We start from the raw sequence: 16,019 nt of genomic DNA on the forward strand, positions 1-16,019 counted from the left end.
ATGACACCAGGTAAACACCAGGGGTAGGTCTCCAGAACTCCCTACAATCAGATGTTGCAGAAGTTGATCTTGCTCTGTAAACAAATCTGTTACTTCGCAGAAAGAGCTATAAGATGAAAGGACTTAACAAAATTGGCCTAATTTTCAGAATCATTAAAAAACCTGATGCTGCCTATGGTACCAAACTGTGGCTGCCAAGATCAATTCTGGTTGCATCATTTATGATGAATCTGCGTGGAAATATGGTGTGGTACCTGAATGTTCTAAGATTTCATCTTTCAGGTGTTATATCCTAAATATTATTTACATTGGAATTTTTAGAAAATGTACATTCTATGCAATGCTCCTTTTGTAAACAATATTGAAAACATTATTGTTTTTGTCAGACGATATATTTGCTAACGATATTCTAACAAAAAAACTAAAATTGGGTTCACGGCCTACCCTCACGATGGAATCTACTACCGATATCTGCAGTGCGACAGGTTGGCCATTTCTCCGCTAGCGCCTGAGGGACCATGAAGGAGAAACATGGAAGGATTCCTTTCTAGACACACAGGCTCGCATTACGAGTTGGTCAGAATTCCTGATCCAGCCGAAAGGCTAACAGAGGAATTACAAGTTCAGTGATCTTGCTGGCCATCACACAACATGTGGTCTGAAAACTGCCTGGAAATTGGGCAGTGCCTAATTTGAGCCAGTGGTATCCGGTACTGGGCACCGGCACTTAATTGTGGGAACCTGCACTTATGACAGCTGCCTCGGGGTGGCGCTGCTTGTGTAATTTAAAGATGAACAGTTGTTTGTTAATTAAATATACAATAAAAACAAGCCACTCAAGCCTTTCTTAAAGCTTCGGTGGCCTTAAACAGTCGCACTTATAGCAGTGCGATGATGGTTAGTGGTTGTGTAAGTATAGTGGCAATGTGTGGTGCAAACTGCAGGGTCCTCCTAACGAGGGCCCCGGCACATTTGTTCTACAAATTAAGCACTACATTTATGGGGGGAGAGGCCGAGATTTGTTCAGCTACAGTGAAAGCTTCAGTAACACCACAGACAGCTGGAGTGCAGACTTCCACCACAGAGTATGACATCTCTTGCTTCTCTCCTGGGCAGCCTCCCCTCCCTCTCTTGTGAGAATGAGATGTGTGATCTGTTCAACCTCTGGCCTCGTTCATCGCCGCCACCCCACAGTGGCTGCACTTGGAGCACGCATGCCTGCGTCAATAGAACGCGCGTGGGGAGCGTGCGGGGAAACATTGCTACTTCAGGGAAGGTGCTTCCAGCAGCAGTTACTTACACAGGGAGGAACCCTTTGGGACCGTAGAAAGATTAAGCTATCAGGAGAACGTTGCTATAACAGGAATGACTTCAGCGGCGCACTGGAACTAAGGGGAGGGAGGCGTCCTTATCAGAGGAATGTTCAGATGAATAGAGCATCGCAGCAAGTGGATTTCTGCTGCCATCTTGTGGCATGTTTGTAAAACAACCACTTGCTGATCTGTTAAACTCAAATAAAATAGCCAGAACCCCTCAAGTAGAACAAATAGTAAAAGTGCATGCTAGTCCAGATATTTTCAAATGTTATTAGTGTTCCAAAAACAGTGTTAAATGTATTGACCATAAACTCATGTGTGAAAAACAGCCTATGTTTCTGTCGATATACATTATAACGAGTAAGCGGAACAAAGAAAAAAACACAGAGGCATATTAGCAACAAATAGCGATATTTATCGCTAAATGAGTTTAGCGCTTTTTTTTAATCGCTGCGCATCGGATATTATCGCTGAGATAATGTGCTAATCCAGCGATATTCAGGCATTAACGCTTAATAGGGACTTCACCTGAATATCCACCTCCCATTGGATATACATGTTAAGAAGTGGTCTGAGCAGGCGTTAGGTTTTGGCGATATTCACGCTTAGCGTGAATTTTACTATTGCTTCGCCTTCCTTGCTAATAGGCAATAGCTGTGTTAGCGACTGCTTTCAGTCGCTACCAGGTTGGGTACGCCCACTTTGCATGTCCTTAGTGATAAATATCGCTGACATGCAAAGCGGGCCCCAAACCGGTCGCTATCGCCTAAAAGCTGTCGCTAACTGTTGTTAGCGACAGCTTGCTAATAGGGCGATAAAATTATCGCCGCTTTAGTGGGAAAAAGTCCCGCTAAAGTGGCGATAATGCCCTTGCTAATATGCCCCACAGTTCGCTAATGTTTTTATAATTGTAATTCAGTGAACATAGACTGTGGAGTAAAGTAATGTAATTCACCTGTTATATATCATATGAACATAACTTACATTTGCTGCATCAGAGTAATTGAAAGATCAAATGCAAATATTAAACCTATCCCAGAAAACCAGGACCGGCACTAGGGCGGTGTGACCGGTGCCACCGCACCGGGGGCTTGACTTCAGATGGGACCACATTTGCAAGTTTGCTGTGGTTTTAAAAGCAGCTGCTGTCGCATTTCTTGCCTCCAGCAATTTCCAAGCAAGACTAAAAATGTCAAGATAACTCCGGTGATTAATGTTCTTCATGGAGAGAGATCGGAGTTTTGTCTAGTTTTGGTTTTGACTCAAAGTAGTGAGGGGGTTAATATGCCTAATGTAAAGAATGTGTACCATGCAGATCACAAACTGCATATAATGTAAATGGGCCAGTGGGTTACTTGTTTTGTAAGAGGCATACTTTTGTTACTTGCAAGTTATAAGTTAAAATCCTAATAATGAACAGTGAGCTATTGTCATCAAAGAACTGCATCCACACTGCAAAGTATAGATTAGAGCATAGATTAATGTTGAGAAAAGGGTTCATTTGGGTAGAAATCAATTATTATTATTAAAGAGAACCTCCAACTATGGTGTTTCGTTTTAAATTCTGAGTTTGAGCTTCTTCAGACCAAGCACTCTTAAACTATACTGCCTACCGGTATGGATGACGTCACTCCAATACCTTCTGGTCCTCTGTCTTATGTAACATTTCCTATACACTGATTTAAACAGGTATGATTGATTGTCTCTGTGTAATGTGTGTGTGATGCAAATGCTCTGGCACCCTACACTGGCATGAGTGCCGCTATTTCACTAATTAAATACATCTGAGAGAGAGTGGTTAGGGAGACTTGAGGGGCACTGTTAAAAGGTGTTGGTCAGAGAATCCATGACGGAGGTGGTCACTGGGGGCACCAACAAACATTGTCGCACCGGGAGCCACCACCGTTAAAGCCGGCCCTGCAGGAAACACGTTGCCAATTTGTGTAAATATCCAGATATATAAACATAAATAATTTTAAAATGTGTAAATATAGTAATTCCAAGTTCATTCAAGGATAATAAGCATGGTTATATATCATCATCTGTGCCTTACGCAGTGCTGCATTGCTGCCTATTTATTACATTTTATGCTAGTCGCCTGGATGTACCGTGTCAGAGCATTAACTCTGCAACCTGAATGATGGACACATCACATGCCCGTAACAGTAGTCTCAAAATGTGTCTAGTCTCAAAATGTGTCACTCAAAATTCAGAAAGCGCGGGCAGATTAGAAGCACATAGGCCACTGGTTCTAAAGGCCAGATTCATCAAAGTAAAATCGGCTCGCAAAGGGCCAGATTCTGAGAATCCGGCCCTTTGCAAGCGCTATTTTTGCATTTGGGATTCATCATCCCAAATGCAAAAATCACAATTACAGAACTCGCTAAATTGCAAAGAATCGCATTTAAGGAATCTCAATTAGAGATTCCTTAAATGCTATTCATGAACCTTTTAAAAATTGCGAATTCGCAATATGGGTCCGCTATTTACCGCGAAGTGTAACTTCGTGGTAAATAGCGAAAACTGCACTTTAGTGCATTTTTCTAAGTTGTATGTTACACACACACACATGTCCTTTAGACATGTGTGTGCGCAACACCTGTGTACATTTGCAATTCAGGGGTGCTACAGGGTGTCCTTTGGACACCCTGGCACCCTTGAAATTGCATCCTTATTTGCGATTCGCTAATTGCTAATCGCAAATAAGGATTGACTCCCCATTCATTCCTATAGGAATGAATGGGAAATCGCATCCTTATTTGCGATTCGCAATTTGCGAATCGCAAATAAGGAAGCAGTAGAAATCGCATTAAATATTGCGATTTCTACATGCATCCCGTTTTGCGAGTCTGTAATAGCGATTCCTTAATAATCTCTAATACAGACTCGCAAAAGGGGACTTTGATGAATCTATATGTAAAATCCTGCCTGATATTCAAACGTAATCTTCACACCTGCACCAAACCCCAGGTGCCTACTTCTGTACTGATTTTAAACTGATGAAGTCTTGCTTTCAACACCTCGTGTTGCTGCACAGCAGCTGACAAGCTTTCCAGATGTTTCCCAGTCCTCAATGCGTTTTTAAGGTTCAAGGGATTTACATAGCTGGGCCACAATCCTGCACCCCCTCCTTACATCTTAAGACCTTTGGAGGAATTGAAAAGTAACTAGTTACAAATGGATTTTACTCGCTGCATCTCCAGCACAAGGGTCTTTTGGCCACTCAACTATGTAAGCAAAGTAAAAACACAAAGGAAACAAAATTACCAGATGAAAACAACACATATTAGATAACAGTAGCCAGTTTACATATAATTAGATTCAGCGGCAATTTTCTCCATGTTGGAACAAAGATGCCCACACACAAGTATGCCATCAACTGGATGGAGACTAAACGAATCGTAAGTGGTCAGATGGGGTTTCCTCAGGTTGGATCTGCCTCCTTTATTGCAATTGAAGTGATAGCTGTAGCCAGCTTTTATATTAATACTGAGTGAATATCGTAATTCCTTAACTCAAGCTTGAATTAGCTGGGGTTGAGTTGAGACTTTCTGTGGGCAACGTCTAATGCAGGGGTGTCCAACATAAGTTCGGAGAGACCGAATCCCGGGCAGATTTTCAGATTGCTCAAATACAACACTTTGGTATACTATTAAATGGTATTCATTTACTTGGTCAGACTAGTTAAGTTACTCCTTTTTCTGTGACTCGTACCATACAAAATCAAGGTCGGCCAGTGTCTATATGACTAAAAGTGACGATTGCAGAGTTGTGGCAGGTGATCTGTAAATAAAAAACAGTATTCATACAGCTAAATGGTTAACTGTGCTGGCTTATCCTTGTCTGTTATGAAAGTATCAGCTCACATCCATCCACAAGGCAGCCACATGATCAGTCAGACATGAACTCTGGGAGGAATAGATGGTCTACAGGAGAAACTGGGGAGGGCAATTGTTGAAAGATTAGTCAGGATGATGGTCAGCCCCAGCCGCGTCCCGTGCAGATAAGAGCGCTGGGGCAGTGAGGCCGGGTGGGCGGGATTTCGACAGACAATCACGTGGAAAAATTAAATAAATAATGAATTTTCCCTCGTCTGTCGAAATCCCCCCACCTGGCCCTACCCCTCTTATAGTGGAATGTCTATGTGAAAAAATCTCTCATGGGGATAGGATTTATAGGTTGGGTAGTTTCCCACCCAGAAACTGGCAATGGTGAGAATGGGTTGAAACACTCAGAAAATTGATGGTGTTGTAAGAGATGGAAATTCACTTCATCTGAGAAGCAGTTTCCTAGCGGAGAAACAAAAATGGTACAAAACGCAAATATACACTTGTACATATTGTTTTATGTCAATGGAGACACATGTGAGCGCTTCTAGGAACGTTTGAAGCCACTATTTCCCAGTACTCTTTCAATTCTTTAATCCCTTCGCTGCGGGGCCGATTCCCCCACTATGGTGGTGAGGAGGGGGCGCGCACATCGCCCCTATGCTCATGACGAGCTCAGCTCGTCATGAGCCACGGTTCTCGTGTGCTCATGACGAGCTGAGCTCGTCATGACCACGCCCGTTCCTTAGAACGCCCAGCACAGCAGGGGATTTAGCCCCACGTGTGAGCGTTCTAACGGTCATGACGAGCACACGAGAACCGTGGTTCATGACGAGCTGAGCTCGTCATGAGCGTGGGAGGGGTTAAGAAATCCAGAAATGTTGTAAATGTTCTCAGTGCTTGGGTGTAAATGCCCGTGTGAATACTGTGACTTTCAAAGTCATCGTTTGAGAACTGGGCACAGAATATTTAAATTCTGCTATCTGTTCTCCCTTTATTGGATTCAACCTTGACATCATTGTCTGGATGGAGGCCATCATAGAAGCAAGATATCTGTTGGCTGTTCTCATACCAGAAGCAAAGTTCTGTTAACGTGGCCTGATGACTGGCACATGGATCCTAGCAGGCCTGTGTCATTAATCAATTTATTTTTAGTACATTTTATCATGCAACATTTTACAGTCTTTAATTGTAATTGTGTAAATGATCAAACCGCTTTATTATGCTGCTGAGATGCAGGGGATGCTCCTCCGCTATGGGGTAGGAGTCTTGCCCCCCCTGCGCTAACAGCAGAGCAAAGTAAAAATGAAATGATAATAACAGAAGGTTATTATCATTGTATTTTAAGTCTGCCTTTACGCTCCATGTTAGGGCAGGGCGGGGCTGGGCCCGCGTGAGGCCTGCAGGGGGAGGAGTGGTGGCTGCATCATAAGTGCACATGATGGTTTGGCCTGCCGTCTTGGGCCGGCCAAACTGTGGTGCATGTTCTCCACCGGCTGTACTGTACAGAATGGGTGGAGAACATGCACAAGCTCTCAGCCCCTCCCTGAGCGTCGTACCACGGTGCTCAGACCAATCACAAGGCTGCTGTATGGCAGCGTCATGATTGGCTAGGGCAGTCTGGGAGCCTGAGTGTTTCCGGGAGGCAGGATACAGTGCGTACGGAGGAGAGTTTTCGGCTGGGGACCCACAGGTAAGTATTTTTATTTTTTTCTGCTCCCTGCCACCATCCGCCACTGAAAAATGCAAAGAAATTCAATACAACACCCATGAAAAACAATCTCAGCGGACACTGACTTTTGTGAGCAGCGTTATTTCACAGCAGTACTGTGCTAACAAACATGCGCATAATTCCAAGAAGTACACCATTAATGCATAGCAAATCCTCTTAATATACCGATTTCTGTGAAAAGTCTTTTAAGAACGATTAAGAAACAACTTAGAAATCAACTAAATGTGGTACTTTTCAAACTGGTTTCCATAAAAATTCTGCAAACAGAAGTACATTTTTACAGATTTTATTCTCCCAAATATGATAACTGTTTTAACAGTTTCAGAAAATGCTGGCATTTTGAGCACGTTGCATAAACCAAATGGAGACACATTTGCTCTGTTTTGCCCACCTCTGGTTCTAATTGAGTTTTTTGTTGTTTGTTTTCCACAGAGCCTCGATTTGTAAATGTGTTCTGGATCCCAGAGAGTGAAAACCCAGATGATGACAAAATCTACTTTTTCTTCCGGGAGACAGCGGTGGAGGGGCAGGGAACGGGGAAGCCTTCTTACTCCCGCATCGGTCAGGTCTGCAGGGTAAGAAGGGGATTTTATGCTTTCACTCCTGTAGCACTGTGCTGGTAAATCTGGTATGTAATGTGGCAGTGTACGTCAAGCCTCATCTGCAACACCACTAACTGTGCTGGTAGTGGGCACCTACACACCTTCTGTGAATCCAGGGGCGGCTCTAGGCTCATGGCGGCCTTGGGCAGGGAGCGTAGGTAGGGGGCCCAGGAAGAGGTGGTCCGGGCGGGCCGGAGCCCCCCAGACGGGGGGTCAGGGTGTTTTGAAGTGGAACAGAGCCGGAGGCCGCCAAATCTCTGCCAGGGGCCGTCACGCAAATATGTATCCATCCTCAGAGGATTATTATATTAAGGATATATATTGGCGTGGTGGCCCCTGGGGTCAGGGTGTTTTGAAGTGGAACAGAGCCGGAGGCCGCCAAATCTCTGCCAGGGGCCGTCACGCAAATATGTATCCATCCTCAGAGGATTATTATATTAAGGATATATATTGGCGTGGTGGCCCCTGGGGTTTGGTGGCCCTGTGCAGGTGCACAGCATGCACATGCCTAAGGCCGCCCCTGGTGAATCGCAGCAAAATCCCAAACTTCAACACTACCCAACGTGCCAGTACTGGACCTCTACACAGCTTTCCAAAAATACCTGAAGCTTTCAGCCAGATTCATCAAACCAGAATCTAGCCTTTTGCGAGCGCTATTTTTGCATTTGGGATGCATCATCCCAAATGCAAAAATCGCAAATGTAGAAATCGCTAAATTGCGATTAATTGCATTTAAGGAATCTCAATTTGAGATTCCTTAAATGCAATTCATGAACCATTTTAAAAGTGCGAAATCGCAATCTGGGGTCGCTCTTTACTCTTAAGTCTAACTACGTGGTAAATAGCAAATACTTAGAAAAATGCACTTTAGTGCATTTTTCTAAGTTGTATGTTACACACACACATGTCCTTGGGACATGTGTGTGCGCAACACCAGTGGACATTACCATTTCAGGGGTGCAACAGGGTGTCCTTTGGACACCCTGGCACCCTTGGAATTGCTTCCTTATTTGCGATTCACTAATTGCTAATCGCAAATAAGGAATGACTCCCCATTCATTCCAATGGGCCTTTAGGCCCATAGGAATAAATGGGAAAGCCATTCCTTATTTGCGATTAGCAATTAGCGAATCGCAAATAAGGAAGCTGTAGATATCGCTAAAATTATTGAGATTTCTACATGCATCCCGTTTTGCGAGTCTTTAATAGCGAATCCTTAAAATGTGCTACTAAGGACTCGCAAAACACGACTTTTGCTGAATCTGGGGGATAGTCTTTAGCACCACAATCTGTGCTGGTTCTGGCTATCTGCACAATTCTGGGAATGCCTGTCGGTCCTTGCCTCGCGTATCTCTCGCTCTTCCAGTACTAAATTCTTGACGGCTCTGAAAATAAACCCCCATTTTGTTCCTCAAGAGTTGCAAAACAAACCACCTCATAGAGTAAGCCTTCACTATTTGACTGCAGCCTTTGGAGAGTTTGAGCACTCTAAAAGAGTTTTAGTTAACCACAGGCAGTCAATGGTTAGTGTCAGTTCTCTAAGTAGCAGAAGTTTACCTCTGGTGTCACAGTGCATTGAGTACAATTGCACAGCTAACTAGTCCTCTTTTATACTTAACTCCCCAAAAGGTACAGTGGTCACCCAGTCAAGGCTAATATTAGGCGTTAAACATTGTACAACAGAAGTAACAACATAATAAAATCACTGTTCGAAGAGAAGTGTTCTTTTAATTGTAACTTTTTATTTATTATTTACAATACCATAGTCATAGTCAGTTGTATTGTATGGTTAATAAAAACTTTTACAAGCAGTAAAAAAAGCATGAAGATATATGACTTTCTAAATAACACCATATAGTCAAGGCAACGCTAAATACCAACAGAGAAGATTTAGCTGAGTCTTATTTCGCTAAATGAATAGGAAACAAACAGAGCACGTAGCAAAACAAGCCTTTACGCATAGGGTTGGAGCAGTGTGCACGATACGCAAAACACGGACCTGTTGCAGGACAGGTCTGCAGACAGCGTGCTGAGAATGTTCGGCTGAACCATATTTAAAAAGGGTTTAAAACAACAGTCAGTGCATAAAACACAAAGATTTGCAAACCATGTGCAAATTGCGCAAAATACAGGCCAGTTGTGGAGCCACAGATGACAATCTGTACACTGGTAGATTTTTATTTGTTGATTAGTTAAAATCATTACAAACAAGAAAAGAAAAATAGAAAAAACACAAATAAGCATATATATACAAAACTATTAACATCCTAGGAAGATCCACCAATTATGTGTAGATAAATTTCATCTTTTTACAGAATATTAAAAACTTTGTAATAACAATTAATAATGCATTAAGCTTACTAAAGTGCCTTATGCTAGCAGCAAATAACATTATAGCAGCATCTAATTAAAATGACATGTGTTAGCAGAAACTAATATAATTGCAAATATTTTGCATTTATCCATTCATAGATGACAATAAAGTGCATTATTTGTAATAAGATCACAGGAACATTGATTAAAACATATACAAGCAACTTAAAATTACTCTAACAATTCCTTATTATAACATCCACTTATCTGGGGCAATACTAAATATCTTTAAAAAAAAATAATAATATGATCTCCTTTTTTTTTAAATGGCCTAGGAATTCATTTGCTTTGACCATTAATTATATGAATTTTTTTTTCGGCAATATTGATGATGAAAATCGATGCTAAACGAAAAACAGGTCACAAACTTGTCTTGCTCAGGTTGTCCTTATGCAGTCCAAGCAGTACATTTTAGAGCAGACCAGTGCAGAGTAGTGATGAAATATTCTAAAAACACGGGGCAATGCCCGACCCTATAGAGTAGAGTAGCGGATATGATAATTTTAAAACTGTTGTGAGCAGCATTGGGAGTGCTAAAGTGCAGATTTACCAAGTGCCATCTTACCCTCTGCTCAGATCAACACAAAAGGGGAGGCAATACATTACCATTGGGATGTGGATCGGCCCTGCCTATTTCAAGCATCCTGAGCAGGGGGTAAGCTAGCACTAGGTAAATCTGGAAGCAATCATTTAGGTTGCTCACCTAAATGTAGATTGCATCCAGAACTGAACAGTTATAGTATCTGTGAGGCACAGACTCGTGCGCTGCTCCAATGAGAGCGAAACTGAATGGCTCTTATTTTGTCCAGGGAACATCCAGTTTGTGTTGAATGCAAAGTGTCCCTTGCAGAGGACACAATTAATAGGATGCAAGATTTCCATGCACTCCACATTTAAGCACAATCACATAAACTAAGTTCATGATGAAATGAGAGCTTACAGTTATGGAATCCAAAGCCCCACTCGTCTCTGGTAAACCTATTTCCAACATGTATTACCCATTCCCCTTCCTAAATGCTCTAAATCTGCCTTTGTAGCATGGTTGTGGACAGGCCATGTAGGAAAGTGCCCCTTTTTGCATGGTTGCCCCCACTTTTTGCCTGATGTTGATGCTCTTTGACAAAGTGTGCCCTGGGTTCCTGCCAACCAAATACCCAGGGCCTATGTTCTTTCCCTAAATATGTTCTGTTGCACACCCAAATTGGCAACGCTCTGTTCACATGTAAGTCCCTTGTAAAGGTACCATAGGCACTGTGGCACAGGAAGGCCTTTAAGGGCTGGAGCACTTATTGTGCCACCCTTAGAGGCCCTGTACCCTGACACACACACTGCCATTGCAGGCTCTGTGTTTTGGTTAAGAACAAAGTGAAGATTCAACGTGGCACACATCCCTGTTTGATATGCCTACATCCTACTATGGCCTCGGGCAGCCACCCCTATACCCCTATAGCTGGGTGCACTATGCCACTGGTGCGGGTGGCATAATAGGGGTGTAGCCACCCCAAGGACTGGACCCATTGGTCCCAACCTTTATCTACCTGAAATCGCCTAAATGTAGTATTTAGGGGCAACCCTGAACCTTGCCTCCTCAGACAAGAAGATACAAAAAGAAGAAGGACTGAAGAGCCATGCTGAAAGAAGAAGAGGAGGGCACCAACTGACTTTGCCCCAGCCTTACCGGTCTCTCCCGATCTCGACCTGCTCCAGCGAAAACCATAGGTGCCCTGCAGCCAGCAGCCCCCCAGAACCCACAGGACCTGCCCTGCCTTCCCCAACCAGGTTTTGTCTCCCGTGAGCAACAGATTTGCTCACCAACAGACTCTGGCTCTGGCCAAATCCGCGAGTCTGCCCCACTCTGCACCCCACTGCCAGAGTTCGAGTGGCCCAACACCACAAGGAGGTCTCCTCGGCATTCCTGACTGGGATCTTGTGATCCCTGACCTGTCTTGAGTCTCCCAACGACGCCTGCAGCCCCTTTCTGGAGGATCCCCCCGCGACAAGAGCCGGTAAGATGAATCTGACACCAAAAGACACCCCTGCACCCGACGCATCACGGCCTTGGGTGGCCTAACCGACAGTGTCCCGGCATCCCACCGCATCCCAACTTACCTCTCTAGCCGGTGGTTGCCTTCAGAAGATCTTCGTGCTCTAGCATCCAGTGTTTGCTCAAACCAGAGAATCCCCATTGAAAACAACAGAGCACCCGACTCCAAAACAGCACCCAGCTGCCCTAGGTGTACCCTGGGTGCAAACTTGAAACCCCCCCTTTGCCCTGAGCTTAAGTCCAGGAGCTGTGCTCCCTCAACCTTGTGGCCTGCTTATGAGCAGCCACTAACCAGAGGCTCCCTATCACCCATTGGCTAACATTGGGCCTCAGCACTCTGCACCTAGTGCCACTGAGGGTGCTTTGAGAGTGCATCCTTGACCATGGGGGAACCCTTGTTCTAACCCCGGAAACTCACCCCTCAAGACCATTTATTACCTGCAAAATGATAATCCTATTTTCCTCCTTAGGATTGCATTGACTGTTTTTCTCTGAAAAACGTCAGTGTGCAGGGGTTTTGTATGGGAACCTAAGAAACTGTGTTTTGAGAAAAACTGTTTTACTCACCTTTCATCTAAGAAATGTCCTAGTGTGATACCTAGGCATATCACACTGAGTAAGAAAAGTAATCTAAAAAGTAATCATACAGTACCTGCAAAGTAACTGAAAAGGAATCTCATCTGTTTCTAAATAATTGACCTACCTGTATACAAAGCAAGTGCATACAATGCATTCAACTGTATTGTTTTTGCAAAATATTATTTCACTTACCTGCATCACGCCTGGCTTAGTTCTAGAAATAAAATACAACTAAATAATAGTTTAATACAAACAAATTGGTCTAAGTTCAATCTTTGAGTATGTGACATAATTCTTGCCTGAGTGTGTACAATAAATGCTTAACACTATTCTTTGATAAGGCCTTACTACTCGCCCACACTACCACAAATAGAGAGTAAGGTGCTATCTACTTTTACCTCTGCCTACCTTTGGGGATCCACTCTACTCTGTGCACACTATACCTTACGTTGGTATAGTATATACAGAGCCTGCTTCCTACAGGTCAAAATTGCCAATATAGTAGGGTCAATTATATGATCATTTATATTATTGTTTTTTTGTTGCCCTGTAGTATGCCTGGAACTGATTGTTCTTTGAATCTGATCCTCCGCAGAATGATCTGGGCGGGCAGAGAAGCTTGGTGAACAAATGGACAACTTTTCTCAAGGCTCGACTGGTGTGCTCTGTGCCTGGAAGTGATGGGGGTGGAGAAACCTTCTTTGACGATCTACGTAAGTGGATAGCTAGGGCTCCAATGGCAGGTACAGCAGATTAAATGCATTGGTGGCCCGCAGCTTTGCAGGGTCTATGTATGTACAGGGTCTCCTCATTGAAAGGATTTATAACAGAAGCATATTTAATTGTGGTTTTGTAGGAGAGTAGGGTCTGCAATCCTATGATCACCCAGATTTTTTGCTTTTGTTTCACTGGTTTACGACTTTCTCTGGCTGTGGGCCCGCTAATCAGACCCACAGCCTGGCTGTTCTCTTTCTAAATTACGATATGTACCCTAGGTGCATTTACCAATTGGTACTGGGCCACCTTATCAGACCCCGTAACGCAGGGCATAGGTGTACCCAGGGCCGCCAGGGGCTGAAGCATGTATTATGCCACCCCTGGCTGGCCTCCTAAATTTGACACAACTGGCTGCACGACAGCTGGGGCGAAGACGTGTAACCACCCTTCGCTTTAGGTATAGTAACTCTATATCTAACCATACAATGGACACCCGAGTTCCTATCAGTCACTCCTATGGCAGGCCTTAACAATCCTGAAGGCAGAGTGCGTGGGCTCGTGTGAGCTAGGCTCAGGCCCGAGCCGAGCCCGGTTGCAGCTTGCGGAATCAAGACCCAATAGCTGTTCCATGATAACGCGTACCATATCGGTAACTCCGGTGTCGCGTTATCAAGGCATGTCGAGTAAGGTGTCATACGAATCGGGGTGCTGCCCTCTCACCAACTCTGGCGATGAGGTTAGCATCCCACCCTTCTAGAGGGACACGACATGTACGTAACTGTGAACCCCGGTTAAAGTTAACTGAAGCCTCAGCTCCACAAAATGGATGCTGCCACCACAGACACAAGTCTGACCTCCTGCTGCTGGGAGTCCTCCCAGCGAGGAGCACTTGGACAAAGGGTTTCCTGTCGAGGGCGCTGTTCGCACCGTCCCAGACAGGGTTTGTGTATTCTGGGTAGGTAGGGCTTTGGCGAGAAGGTGACTGCGGAGTGGCACCCCGGTGCTCACTACGCATCTGCCGGTTAGAACCAGTTCCGGGGGCGACAGCCCTGGCCTGGGGAAAGTCCGGCAGGGGAGAGGGGCGTAACTACCCCCCTTCCTGGTCCCACCCTTAGGGCAGGACCTAGTCATGTACCCACCCCTTTCTTTAGGATAAAGACCGGAGCGGGGACCCTTCCAAATTAGATCATCTTTGAATCAAGAACTACTTTCTACGAAAGGACACTCAAGACTCTTCTCAAGATTTCTCCCTTGTGACTAAGGAGTAGTCACCCTGCATCAGCGGGCACCATCTAAGAACTCTGCGGTTTGCTGCAAGTCCTTCCTCAAGGATCCGACGGCCCAGCTCGACGAGAACCGGCTTCCCTGGCACCTCTGACCTCTACCCACGTCATCAGCTCAGCTGTGATCTGTGGGTGCGACGAGACCTCGAGGGACCGGCCATCATCAGAACCTGCACGCTCTTAAAAACCAGCACGACCATCGAGGTAACTCTCTGGTGAGTGCTCTGGGGTCCGAGAAGCCCCGACCCTGAGCCGCTCTAGTACCGAAGTGCAGTCTCCCAGCATCTCCACGATCTGCGTGGGGCCCTTCTGCTCGCTGCTCAGCACGTTGTCTGGTCACTCGCCGCTGGCTTGTGCCCTTCTGTGACGACATCCGAGAATCATCACTGCTGGTCTGGTTGCTCCAGACTGGCCCTTGCTTCCATCTTTGCGAGAAGCACCCCGGACCCTCCTGGTCCACTCACGGACGCCATCTTAGGCCCACCACGTGGCCCTGAGATCTGCCAAGGCTTGTTGCCCCATCCTGGGCCCAGCGACGCCGACAGCATCATCCTTCGTGGGACAGCTCGCACCTCCACCGTGGTCGCCGACAACGCCTCCTGGTCCGTGAGACTGCAGAGCCTAGCGTCGCCCACTCACCTAGTCGAGGTGACGGCCAACCGGTGCCCTCCTGGTACCCTCTGACTACTGGCTAGTAGTACGAACTTGGTCCCCTCTGCTTTCAGGTTTCATCAATCTCCGATCCAGGCTTGGATCTCTACGAACTATTCAGCACTGGTCGCCGGCCAGCAACTCCTTCCTTCCGGCTCCTGGCTCGTCAGCGAAGACCCCGACGCCTGTAAGACTTGTGCAGCCGCAGCCCTCGTGGCTAGGTAACTCGGCATTTCGGTGCCTGCATAGCCTCCTTACTCTAGGGTCCCGAGTCCCTCGCTTCCGACTTGCCTTATCGGGTCCGCCCGAGACCTTAAACCTTTCCGTGTCCTCGGACACTTGTTTTAATTGTGCACTTGAAGTATTTGCTAAAGAGATTTGGTTTGTGCTTAGTACCCTGTCCTCATAAAGAGTACAGGGCTGTTGTGATTCTTAATAAATATCCTGTTTATTTTCATAACACTTGTGTGGTGTCCTTTCACTGGGTGTTCAAGGGGTACATGTGTGGTAAACAGCTGGCTTAACGCGCCCTCTCGAGTCTTTAGCCTTAGACTGCTCGTATCCACGCTACTAGGATAGCTGGTCTATAGGTTGACTTACAACCAAACACCATAAGGGTCGTTGGAACGATACATAGCGGTCGCTAGAATAGCGAACGTTGCATATCGGGCCAACTTCTCACATTGGTGAGCAGCGGGTGGGATTTGAGCTTGCTGTTGTTTTACCACACGTATCCTAAGAATATCTTGTTGAAAGATCGCACAAGTACTGTTAGTACATATAACCAAAGCTTAGAATACTCTGAGTTCTACTGAACCAGCTGTTGTAGCTCCTCAAGGCTTAGCACACCTTGGCTACAACTCTTAGCAAGGGTACAGTAGGTAAACACGTAGTG

The 16,019-nt window shown here is 45.2% G+C and overlaps 1 protein-coding gene across 2 annotated transcripts in view; it reads left to right on the top strand.

The window, feature by feature from the left end:
* LOC147692604 (semaphorin-3B-like) overlaps window positions 1-16,019 on the top strand; it is a 525,181-nt gene that overhangs the window by 457,560 nt on the left and 51,602 nt on the right. For both annotated transcript variants that reach the window (XM_086938809.1, XM_086938808.1), the window contains exons 8-9: window positions 7,308-7,450; window positions 13,069-13,186. In XM_086938809.1, coding sequence (XP_086794935.1) covers window positions 7,308-7,450; window positions 13,069-13,186 — 261 coding nt within the window. The remainder of the gene's footprint in view (window positions 1-7,307; window positions 7,451-13,068; window positions 13,187-16,019) is intronic.

This window comes from Lissotriton vulgaris, chromosome 9, assembly GCF_964263255.1.
Source record: "Lissotriton vulgaris chromosome 9, aLisVul1.2, whole genome shotgun sequence".
Taxonomy (NCBI): Eukaryota; Metazoa; Chordata; class Amphibia; order Caudata; family Salamandridae; genus Lissotriton; species Lissotriton vulgaris.